Genomic DNA, 13,446 nt, shown 5'->3' with positions numbered 1-13,446 from the left:
ACATAAATTTCATATTTACTTTTGTGTGAATAAACAACATTACAATTATTTAGCCTTCTTGACGTATAAACTTCTGTTTATTCATAATCTCTAGCCAATCTTACCGTTTACATTTGATACATTAACTGATTCAGAGTGTCAACAAGGTCACTTTGGAGCCAGCTGTCAAGAAACGTGCCCTTGCAATATGACACACACGTCAGAGTGTAAAACGAACGACGGCTCGTGCATCTGTGAACCAGGTTGGACGGGCAAGACGTGCAATGAGGATGTCAAAGAGTGCGATAACAATACAACGTGTTCTTCTAATTCAACGTGCATTGAAGCACCAGGAAGCTACGAATGCATTTGTAAAACAGGGTTCAGACGAAGCTTACCAGGAAACAAGTGTATAGGTTGGATCCGATTTCATATTACTATTGGCGTATGTCTGTTATAACCCATTGAGACATCTTATAATTTTGCTCACACTGTTTCCTTTATGTCTAAATTATAAAAAAAACTTGTTTACAGCTTGTTCGGACAACACTTATGGGGACAAGTGTTCAATGCCTTGTCAGTGCACAACACATAACACACTGTCTCAGACCCAGTCATGCGATCATGTCCATGGGTCGTGCTTTTGTACCGAATTTTGGAAAGGCAACACGTGCGAAGAAGACATCGATGAATGCCAGACCGATGTTTGCGTCGATTCCAAAAAAAATGTCACAATACCTTAGGTGGATACAAATGTTTCTGCAAGAAAGGCTTTGTATTAGATGAAACAAGAAGAATGTGTGAAAACGTTTCTAAAGGTACGTCAGTGGTGATTGGTTTGACAACTATGCCATCAGTTAAAATGTGTATGTATATATATGTAAACATGGCATTCATTATTTATGTGACCGTGCATTGCAATTTGTTGTCTTAGAACTTGTGTACGTTTTAGCCGTTGATTTTTAAATAGCAGTGGTAATAAGTTTCAGAAGAAAAAGAGGCTTTGCATCTCGAGATAACATTGAAAATTTCCGACAACGACCTGGATTTGTCCGTTGAAAGCACCTTTGCAATGTATGCGGAAAATGTCCAGTTGTCGGTAGGTGTTCTTAACCAAGCAATAGTGATCTATTCTACAGAATGATATTGTCCTAGTGGCGCATATGTGTTGTTGTAGAGTTGAAAGATGGCATAAATTATTTTATGAATGTGACTCCTGTATATGTATCACGTAAACATAATTTATACTTACAGTTTATAATTTCACGTGGTATACGTTTCTTTATCTTAGCTCAAGCAATATTGGTCGCGTTTCATCAAGGATATCACTATTGTGGTCAACAATCTCAGGTAAGTGTCTATTAATGATGTTTTCGATAAGAAACGCTGAAAAATATCAGAAAAAATATATGACGGTTCCATGACTCATATTACACCTGGTTTACATATACTTATATTGCTGACGTAATTACAGGACAGGAAGCTTACACGTGAACTACACACTATATTACATGACTTCTTCGAACGCATCTAATGCGGTTACCAATGCTTTAGTGCAAATGGCAAATGGCACACAGCTCGAATTTGACGGAAAAACAGTAACAGCGAAGTCAGGTACATGAAACGCTTTCACATTTACTTTTTAAACATTACTTATATTGAATCAATTTCAAAATGATTAAAACCGCTCAGAGATACGTGAGCGACGCACGATGATTATGATTATACAATTAACACTGTTTTAATTGTGAAAATGCCGATAAGATATTCTAAATTCATCCATTTCAACGGGTTGATCATATTTTAATATTTTCACATTTCTGTATCTATCTCTTGCAACAGATAGCCTAGCAAATGCGTCAGTAATGTGCGACCTATACAAAGTGTATACGGGCGATTGTGGTTTTGGTATGGCTTGTGTTGTTGAAAATGGAATCCCTAAATGTATTCAGAATGTGGCCTCAAGAGGTAAATTTATGTTAAGTTTAAACCTTATGTCTATAACATCTAAAGCAATAAATATTATATTAGGGCGTGTTTGACTTTTAATTATTGTTTTGAATCGCTTTGTGTATAAAACAATTCTAGGAAATGATCGAATGTGTATATATTCTGTCGTAGGGCCTATACTAGAGCTAATATGTATGTATATATCCTCATAAGTTGTGGACACCACTGCTCTACTCGCATTGTATATTTGCATATTCTACAGACTCGATTAGACTTATCGTAGGTGTGACTGTATCATTAGGCATGTTATTACTCCTCGGAGTCATCATAGTTGTATACGCCCTAAACAAGCGAAAGGCCCGAACAGCAATGAAACTTAAGAAAAAAGAAGCTTACTACAACAGGTATGAATTTACATGAAACTGGTTACTCATCCAAATTACATTGTATTAAACTTGATTTTGTGGATACACAAATGGAATGAATGTGGATTTAGATATTATGGTATAATTTTAATCTTGTGAACAATTATATATGAATGTAGCAAACATTCCATCGTCATTTTGCAGAGCATTCCAACATGGAAAGCAAACGAATTTGAAGTTTCCGAAAGACGAGGGCCATCCGAACTATGGTAGTTGTTATAGATATGGGCCGTGCTCTGTGAAAAGGGGGTTTAATGCATGTGCGTAAAATATCATCCCGGATTAGCATGTGCAGTCCGAACAGGTTAATCAGGGACGACACTTTCCGCCTAAACTGGGTTTTTAAAGAAGAGACTTTCTTTACACGAAAATAATACCATAAAAGCGTAAAGTGTCGTCCCTCATTAGACTATGTGGACAGCACATGCTAATCTGGGACGACACTTTACGCACATGCATCAAACCCCACTGTCTACAGAGCACGGCCCATTTGTAGTATAGGTACCTATAATCTTGGTCAGGGGTTGTTTGACACATCTTACTTGTTCTCACTGAAGTGATTCTGAATCATGCGTGGCTCTAAGGTGTAAACATATAATTGTATATCAAAATATGTATGTCCTCTTTTTGACTAATTGAATTATGAGTTGCTTGAATTATTCTCAAAATGCCATAATTTAACGGATTCTTCCTATTACTCAGTGATTTGCCTTACACATGTATGTTAAAAGGTGAATCAGACGCTCTCAGATATACGGCATGGAAATCCGTGGCACTAGATTTTAGTGGCAACACCACCACCACCGGTCACGTACAAGTACGTTTTAAATATGTTTTATCAATGGTGTTATTGTGTTTTTCTCGATTTGCGATTTTTTTAAATGGTGATTTAACTGACTGTCATAATTCGTGTAAAACTCAATTTTAATTATATTTATATATTATAATAACTTATATTGATGCGTGATGGTTTATGCCTACGTCATCTACTAAGTAATGCATTTCGAGGAATTCAGTTAGTACTTAGATGGATTTAATAATGCTTTTAGTAATTTTGATTATACAAATCATCATCTATGTACGGTAGACGTTTATATTAAAAACCACGTGAAAATGAACAATTTATGCATTATTTTGTTTCAGTCTGCGCCTTCTTTCAAGCTGCCAAGAATCGTTCTGAACAAAAAGCGCTCCAGTTTTTAATTATTGCAAATTGATTAAAGATATAATATTTTGATATTGTAAAAATGGGACAATGTCCGCTACGATCAAAATTGATCTACACAGTGTTAAAGTAGAAAAATACTTGACTTTAAATTACTAAATTTTACTTTCATATTCATAATTCATATACTTTTCATTTTTAATGTTGTATACTAGAATATATGTGCATCCTCATTTCATTTTCGTTTTCCATCATTGGATTATGTAATTTTTAATTTTTCTGATGCAAAAACATTTGCAAAAGTGCATATGTCTAGTTTATGTATTCAATGAAACATACTGTATATTTCATATCTAAATATACATTTGACATTTAGCATGATAACCTATATCATTGGGTAAATAATGTGTATTACATTGTATCCAGCATGTAATCTGCAACATGTAATATAAACTTAATCTATTATAAGTTAATAGAGCATTTTCCTTAAAGCATTTTACAAGTAACACTTAAAAATGTTATCAATAATGTTATTATTTGAAAACCCTCGCTAAGAAACTAACTATCCTCTACAGACGCTTGGTACGAACATTGTATAAACCTAAAGACGCTTGATGCGAACAGTTATAAGCGACCGACGCTTGGTACGAATAGGCTATACGTTACAGGCGCTTTGCACAAAGATATACAAGTCTGACAGTTTCTACAAACAGGCCATAAAAACGCATCCTTATTACAAATATACTATACATTAACGACGCATGGTACGAACGGACTAAACACTTACAACGCTGGGTACAAACTATACACCGGGTACGAAGAGACTTTACACTACCGACGCCTGATACCAACAGACTATAAACAACCGACCTCTGGTGCGAACAGACTATACACTACCGACACCTGATACGAACATGTTTTACACTACCGACTTCTGGCACGAATATACTATACTACTGACGCCTGGTACGCACAGACTATACACCTACGACGCTTGGTACGAACAAACTATACACTACTAACGCCTGGTACGAACAGACTTGCACTGCTGAAGTCTGGTACGAACAAACTATACACTACTGACGCCTGGTACGAACAGACTCTACACTACTGACGTCTGGTACGAACAGACTACACACGACCAACGCCTGGTACGAACAGACTATACTACCGATGCCTGGTACGAACAGACTATACTACCGACGTCTGGTACGAACAGACTATACACTACCAACGCCTGGTACGAACAGACGATACACTACCGACGCCTGTTACGAACAGACTATACACGACCGACGCCTGGTACGAACAGGCTATACACTACCGACACCTGTTACGAACAGACTATACACTTCCAACGCCTGGTACGAACAGACTATAATACCGACACGGGGTACGAACAGACTATACACTTTAGTCGCCGGGTACGAACATTCAATACAATGCTGACGCCTGGTACAAACAGACTATACATTACTTACGCTTCGTACGAATAGACTATGCACAACCGAAGTTAATTACGAACAGATTATACACCACAGCCGCGCGGTACGAACAAGTAATACAATACCGACGCCTGGTACGAACAGACTATACACTACCAACGCCTTGTGCAAACAGGCTATACACTGCCGAACCTGGTATGAACAGACTACACACTACCGACGCCTGGTACGAACAGGCTCTTAACTACTGACACCTGGTACAAACCGACTATACACTACCGACGTCTGATACGAACAGACTATACACTTCCAACGCCTGGTACGAACAGACGATATACTGCAAACGTATGATATGAACAGACTATACACTACCGACGTCTGGTACGAACATACTATACACTTCCAATGCCTGGTATGAACAGACTATACACTGCCAACTCCTGGTACAAACAGACTATACACTACTGACACCTAGTTCAAACAGACTTTACACTACCGACGTCTGGTACAAACAAACTACACTAGCGACGCCTGGTACGAACATACTTTACACTACCAACGCCTGGTATAAACAGACTATACACTACTTACACCTGGTACGAACAGGCTATACACTACCAACGCCTGGTACGAACAGACTATACACTACTTACGCCTGGTATGAACAGACTATACACTACCAACGCTTGGTATAAACACTATACACTGTCAACGCCTGGTACGAACAGGCTATACACTACCGACGCATGGTACGAACAGACTTTACACTACCAACGCCTGGTATGAACAGATTATACACTACCGACTTCTGGTATGAACAAACTATACACTACCGATTCCAGGTACGAACAGACTATTTGCTACCAACGTCTGGTACGAACAGACTGGACACTACCAACGCCTGGTATAAACAGACGTTTACACTACCAACGCCTGGTACGAACAACCTTTACACTACTGACACCTGGTTCGAACAGACTTTACACAACCGGCGCCTTGTACAAACATACTAAACACTACCGACGCCAGGTACGAACAGACTGTACACTCCCACCGCCAGGTACGAACAGACTGTACACTACCAACGCCTGGTACGAACAGACTGTACACTACCAACGCCAGGTACGAACAGACTATACACAACCGACACAGAAAATACTCATAAGTAGACAGACAGACAGAAGACAGACAGTTTATTTGAGTCTCATTTTTATACATTCATGGTATATCAAACGTGTAGCAAACTAAACAAGTTCATGTATAAAACCACTCTAATAGAGTTATGAGAGACTATAAAATGTATGAACCTACGTCATATAAAACGATATTACTAAACAATAACAGGATAGGTAAAATAATAAATAAAATATTTATCTAAGTTTGTATGTACAACATATACACACATATATCTACACATATAGATCTAAATATATAATATTTACAACAACATAATAATAAAATTCAATATTCGTTATTTATACATGTAGTTACGTCTTAATCTTGTATTTAATGACAGGTTTTGGCACGCAAGTATTTTAAGCCACTCAAACAATAACACACCATACAAAAATACACGCAACTAAATTTAATCTGAACCAATAACATATACGTTACATATTTAAGTAGTGCCGAATTATTGTCACAGCTGCTTTTCCTTTATTATAAGTAGTAATACGACGTAAACAATTAGACCATAACTTTTAAAATATAACATATTTTACATTGAAAAATGATTGTTACGTCTTACATATTTTACGTCTTAGCTATAACAATCCTGTTTGGATGTCGTAGTGAAGAATATTATAATAAAAGTGTTTGGTCTTATTGTAATATTTTACTCTGGATATTTTGTTATTGATAAGCAAAGTACAAGATTGTCATCTAGCGGTTAGGTTTTATTTAGCCATTATTGTATGCAAGTATTTATATTATTGTTATAACAAATAAAAATTGTTTGGAATTGTAACGCAATATAAAAATAAGCAGATCCGTAATAGAAGAGAAGCAATGCTAATTTAGATAATATGTGGAATATGTAGTTTATACAAAATTCATATTTTATAATTTTATAGTATAAATAAAATTGTATATATAAAATGATACCAGTTTTTATTATTAAACTTGAATATTAAATAATATATGAAACAGCGATCGAGTACGAATATTAAACACTAAACGTCCCTAAATTATAACATAGAACGAACATGTATTATTTTCTTATCCTATACCATTCACAGCAAGCAGGAATGTTAATACATAAATCATATATGTACACACAAAAAAGAATCGTAGAGTGGAGTAGAGCTTGTGACAAAGTCTGTCGATGTCTATTATACATTTATTTGTAAACGTTTAACAACATAGTCAACTGACGGAAAGACAAAAACAATATAACAATAATTTACAAACAAAACAAAACATGTGCTACTATGAAATATGACTGACATTAATATCGCATTAATTAGCACACATTTCATAATAAAACACAAAACAATTTTATTTTTCATGAAACATATTTTAAATCAACGGATTTTTAATACATGTTGACCAGGAGAATGCTTCCTTTATCAAGACTCATTATTACAATTAATAATACGTGTCGCGCTTCGCGCTTTATAGCGCCTTTATTAGTTACTAGGTGGTTGCTAGGACAGTGGAACAAAGAAGTTTTGTTTTTATACAAAACCAGAAAGTTTCACCGCTTCGCGTATTTACCCAGTCACTGTGATCTTTTATTATTGCCCAGTCCCTGTGATCAGTTATTAATTAAAATAATTAGCTTTGCATTATTGTCAATAAATGTTGTAGTAAATGTAATAGGTACAAATGCAGTACTTATTTACACTAATTTACACAAAAAATCACCACTATGCAAGTTATTCTGACAACAAAAATATATACATTGATCCGTAAAATAACTTCTCCTCCCATAAGCGAAAAAAAAACGTATTACATACTAGTCGCCGCACTTCAGTGCGACGCCAATAAGTAACATACGTTATATATATATATATATATATACTAGTACTATTTCATATTATGAAAAATAAATTATATGGTTAGTGTCTGCCAGTATGTTATATGTTTTGTTTACATATAGTATACAGCGCTTGTTCTTGTATTTATTCACAGAATGAAAAGGGTTGCTTAATATCACCTTTTTTTTTTGAACTCTCACACGCCAGCGAATAATACGATATTACATACATAGATATTAGTCCATAATTTATCTAGTTGCAATACGACTAGAGAAATGGGTTTCTCTACTGAAGTTGCATTATTCTTATATCTTATCTTTAGTTCGATCACTGTGCAACGATTTAATTTGGTTGTCTTCGTTTTCCAAGACCTCCCTTAAACCAAAAGTGTTTTGATGTATGTAGAGACATATCAAACGCAATAGCTGTTGCTTTTGAAAAGTAATCACAAAATAACTTAAAGAAGCTATTAATTATACTTCTTTGTCAAAGAAATGTGTGTGTAAGTTTAATAACGCCCATCGATCTAATATGTTTAGGCATAATACACGGACAACTTTACACATACAATATTAAGATCTGTTCAACAAGCAATTACCGTAGGCAAACTTGAAAAACGCACTTTTGAATGGTGTAGGCATTATATTGAATATAGATACTTATAGAAAAACTATGTCTGGTATTGTACATAGAGCAAAATAATGTGAGATAAGTAAAATTGTGTATGCTGAATATCAATAACTTGGTTTTAACCTACATTTGTACCGATTATGCATTATAATGACATTGATATTAACTTACAGGCCAGTCAAACAATTTATAACACATACACTTCAAATATTAACATTCTACGCGGATAAACATGAGCATGTGCGATCTCTCATAATAAAAAGACACACAGTCAATATTTTACAAATAATGCGACCACAGAACCTACCACAATGTGTTAGACTTGAAATGCCACGTGCATTCCCACTCATAAAAATAACTCAGAAAACTACACATATGCAATTGAAATTTGGACAATTAACAGTAAGAATTACACAGGACACTGATCACTATAAGAAACTAAAAATGCAGACGTATCATTACAAATATAACTACATGACATAACTGTCACTAGAGTAACCGGCTCCTAATATTGTTATCATCACTATCTCCGTAACCATGTTAATCAACATCCTCGTTACCGTGATAACTAAGAGTAGACACCCATGGGACTGATCTCCTCTGTTTCCTGCAAGTCCTCCTCCAGGAAGGTAATGTTCTGGTGCGCCATCAGTGCCTTCATCATGCCCTCGAGGTTGTTGAGCTGGGCCTTCATCTCCTTGTTGTTGTGTCGCATCTTGTCCACCGTCTTCTGGAGATTCTGCTGGCTCTCCCTCACCTTTGAAATCTCGTCCTAAAGTTCACACAACTTTGCTTATCCTGTAGCTAAAGTCTTATAAAGAAGGAAACTCTGGGTGTCAGATAAGCTTGCTTTTAATGCCTATTAGCTTTAATCCTGCTCATACATGCACAAAGCGAAATACGGTTTTCGCCTTTCATTTTCGATTTAAGGACAAATGCAGTTAAGAATTGAAGGTGAAGGTAAAAAACTGCAATATCTAATAATTTAGTGCATCGTTTTTGTTTACTTTTTAGTTTCCCTAAAAAGTAAACAAGACTTGAGGGGTAATTTCTTGATTAATAGGTCGTCCAATTGTTAGTTTATCAAAAAAAGTCTATCAACAAATGTTATGCCTAAACTAACTGTTTATTTCAAGAAAAAATAGGATGGCAATGAAGAAATGTATATTATGTGGTGTATGCAATTTTTTTACTCCTCATGGAAGCAAACTTAGCGAAGATAACCATGGTGATTTTAATCCATACAAACACTCGGTCACTACAGCAAGACTTTATGAAGTATTGTTCACATACTTAAATTAAGAAAATCGGTGGGGATACATTCTACATCATGCTTGACGTAGTGGTACACATTTTGAAAGTTGATATTGGCGACCATTTTTGTGTTTGATCTTTTGCTTTGATGGAACAAGAATTTACGTGAGATTAAAACGTTCTGTGTTCTACTTTAGTAACATTTTGAATGTTGATTTACTTTGAATTTGACATATAGCGATATTTTGTCGTGTTACTATGCTTTTGCCTTAAATTATTAAGGATTTAGTTCGAGTTGCGTAACCAGGGAAGGTCCTAAACAATTGTAATATTACAAAGCTAGGTTAGATTTTGTAATTTTAATTTGTTTGGTTATTCTTTTAACTATTTACTACTACTATGTGTTTGTATCAGCAAAACCATAAATGAAAACATATGCAGGATGAATATAATATATGGTTAGTGTCTTTATGTACTTGAGTTTATTCGACTCGTCTCCGAAAGGCTAAAACGTTTTTTAACTACTGGGATAAACGCAAGTACCAAACATACATTTACCTTATGAGCCTTGTTTAAATTCAGTATTTAATTGTATGAAATACAGCTAATTGTGTTTATTTGCGCCAAATAACACAATTACTTTAATCTCAAAATGCATTAATTATGTTCATAATTTATATAGAAAGTTGTATCCGTTGGTATATGACTGTATCATTTTTGTAAACTTAAGACTGTTTAAGCAGTTGCCCCTTTGAGGAATTTAAACTTATATAGTCCATTAATAAGGAAACAAACTAAGTTTATATGAAGCACAAAGCACTTGGTTTTCATGAAGTACATAGAACTTGGTGTTTTTAAATATCCTGCAGTACAAACCATTGTTTATATTAAAAGCACACACATCATTGCTCATATGAAGTCCAAATAACTTTGTTTAGATGAAGTACAGAGAACGTCGTCAATATCGTGACCTACAGTACAGAAAATATTGCTTATATGAAGTATCGATAACTTGGTTTACATGAATAACAAAGAGTGTTTTTTTTTATAATAACAAAGAGTTTTGTTTACATATTTTCCTTTAGTACAGAGGGACTAGCTAAACAAGCACACATGCACAACATAAAGATATAATAAAAAATAAACTCTGGGTATCATTATGTTGGTTTTAATATAAGACCATATTATATTGTGTCTGTCATTAGGATGTTCCTTAAGTCTCAGCCAAAGTAAAATATGTTGACAAATTAGCACAAACAAATCAAGAGAGATAAAGTATACACAAACCAAGATCAAACGTGATATACTTTGCTCACACACGGTAACAAAGACCTCTGATATCATTCTGATATGTAGACCTACCAGTTCAGGGTTAAGGGCCTTGTTGATGGATGCTGCTGTGAGCCCATACCTGGCAAGACCGAATGCTTCCTTGAATATGAAGTTGATACGCTCATTTGGCCTCAATGTGTCTTTGCGAACCACAAACTTTCTCCTCAAGAAGTCAGGGACAATTCTTTCCACATCCAAAGCCAGTTCAACCTATAAATATCGAACATTAAACAGGCAAAGATTAAGATAAATGAATGAACATTCATACCTCTTAAAAAGTCTTTATCATCCCGGACGGAAAATTAACTTATTATTTGTGCAAGCACTCATTAAGTTTTTTGTTGTCATCTTCTCTAGTATACATTTGAAATAGCGCCTACCAATTAAATGTATTAGTTTAAACGGAATTAAACATGGGATATATTAATATTACAAATTATATTTAAAATTGGAAATTATAACGTTCCACAATAACTGCATTAATCATAACTTAGCAGGAATGGGTATCAAAGATTTTTCAATGGGAAAAGCGGTTTTTTGTAAAAGGGGTTATCAATTTGAAAACAAGCAAATATCGATCTCTTTCCAGATGTGTCACTGACTTGCATTGCTTTCCTAGTGAGCTCAGCTTGTTCCTGAACCTCATTGATGTTGTCAACAGCCAAACCGACCTTTGAGGGCACAAACAAAGGCAGCCAATCAGAATAGTCAAATAATTATAGCATACATAAGTCACTATCATCTGCATATGTTAATGACACAAACATGTATAGTATCGTTTTAGTAGAGGAAGCAACATATTTATTTTAGGCATTGTTATGTATTCATATAGAAAGATTATGTATTTCGTGTAACTAAAAAGTTTTCACTACAAGGAAGTGCATATTTTTAAGAACATAGTTGTCATGTTTTTATCTTGAAATATGTTAACTGTTTATCAATTTTTTGTTTTGCCTTACCATTAATGATTATGGGATTTAAAAAACTAGGAGGAAAGCTACCTCCCTTGAGGTCTGTCAACTTAGCAGTGAATTCACGATAATGGCTACAACCTTCCCAGACAATTTGTGAAGATGCTTGTAACCTTACCATTACGTCAGTGATGATGATGATGACTATATACGTACATGTGATGCTGCCGGTAAACATACCAGTTATTTCACGATGCTGTCTGTAAACTTACCGATAAGTTCAGGATGTTTCCTGTTAACTTATCAGTCAGTTCAATATGATCCCGGTAAACTTACAAGTAGGTTCATTGTTGTGTCTGTAATATTACAATAAAGTTCAGGATGATGTATGTAAATTCACCATAGGTTTATGATGAAGCCGATAAACTTACAAGTAAGTGTATGATAAGATTTGTAAGCGTACCATACGTTCATGAAAACACCTGTAAGCTAACCAGTAAGTTCACGATGGGGTTTGTACACGTACAAATGTACCATACGTTCATAAAAATACCTGTAAACTAACCATCCAGTTCATGATGGTGAGCTTAAACTTACCAGTAATTTCATGGTGATGTTGTCAAACTAACCAGTAATTTCATGGCGATGCGTTTAAACTTACCAGTAAGTTCATGATGATAATGGACATGATCACCATGAACACACAGAATAGAACGTAGCCAAGCCATTGGTAATAGACCACCTCGTTGGGTTCATTGAAGATCGCGTCATACTCAAACTCCCCAATCATCATCACTGAGGTCTTGATCAGGGATTGCCAAACAGTTTGAAAGGGTGACTGTAATGGTTGAGGAAAGAACAGATGTATAACTCGACAACATTATTCTTACACTGACCTTCATGCATGAAAAAAATGATTATATGATTAACGTATTATTTGTATTACTTAAATCGAGTAAAAAGTAAAATACCAGTGAAATCGGTAGAGAACTACTTATTTCAACTCTAAACCTTATCTAAAAAGTTCTTAATGCAAATTCAGTTTAAGATACCTTTTATGAATATAAATTCCTATGTTTTTCTGGTTAAAATAAAATAGACTACAAGCAACTGAACTCGAAAGTAACAATGGAAAACATACATTACATGGTACATTACATGGAGACGAAAAACTGCTGAGACAAAAATGGATGTATTTGTCTTTTTGTTAACAAAAAGCTAAATACCATAATAAATGTCCTCTTAACCACCCCAATTATCTTAGAACATTTCCAATATTTATTAATGAATCAAAAATCTATATACATATCTATGACATCACCTATTTAAAAAAAAAATATCGGCAATAATTAATGAAGTAAAGGGTTTTTATATTGT

General features: G+C 34.8%; 2 protein-coding genes across 5 annotated transcripts in view; one reads left to right on the top strand and one right to left on the bottom strand.

Annotated features, from left to right (window-relative positions):
• Window positions 1-3,752, top strand: part of LOC127852963 (fibrillin-1-like) — a 30,752-nt gene extending 27,000 nt beyond the window's left edge. The window contains exons 21-30 of one of the 4 annotated variants that reach the window (XM_052387053.1): window positions 135-395; window positions 514-797; window positions 969-1,078; window positions 1,271-1,329; window positions 1,454-1,593; window positions 1,822-1,947; window positions 2,192-2,333; window positions 2,499-2,563; window positions 3,086-3,171; window positions 3,498-3,752. The gene's annotated coding sequence lies outside the window, so the exon portion shown is untranslated. Of the gene's footprint in view, window positions 1-134; window positions 396-513; window positions 798-962; window positions 1,079-1,270; window positions 1,330-1,453; window positions 1,594-1,821; window positions 1,948-2,191; window positions 2,334-2,498; window positions 2,564-3,085; window positions 3,172-3,497 lie in introns of all 4 variants that reach the window. The other 3 variants (XM_052387054.1, XM_052387052.1, XM_052387055.1) reach the window with 3 other exon arrangements.
• A 2,388-nt stretch (window positions 3,753-6,140) lies between these two features.
• The window catches only part of LOC127852967 (transient receptor potential cation channel subfamily A member 1 homolog), a 42,253-nt gene continuing 34,947 nt past the window's right edge, over window positions 6,141-13,446 (bottom strand). Inside the window, exons 22-25 of the mRNA XM_052387059.1 lie at window positions 12,731-12,907; window positions 11,761-11,829; window positions 11,189-11,368; window positions 6,141-9,344 (exon numbers count right to left, since the gene is read on the bottom strand). Coding sequence (XP_052243019.1) covers window positions 9,141-9,344; window positions 11,189-11,368; window positions 11,761-11,829; window positions 12,731-12,907 — 630 coding nt within the window. The 3' untranslated portion in view covers window positions 6,141-9,140. The remainder of the gene's footprint in view (window positions 9,345-11,188; window positions 11,369-11,760; window positions 11,830-12,730; window positions 12,908-13,446) is intronic.

The sequence above is a fragment of the Dreissena polymorpha genome, chromosome 12 (genome assembly GCF_020536995.1).
Source record: "Dreissena polymorpha isolate Duluth1 chromosome 12, UMN_Dpol_1.0, whole genome shotgun sequence".
Lineage (NCBI taxonomy): Eukaryota > Metazoa > Mollusca > Bivalvia > Myida > Dreissenidae > Dreissena > Dreissena polymorpha.
This window is presented reverse-complemented; position numbering and strand designations above follow the sequence as displayed.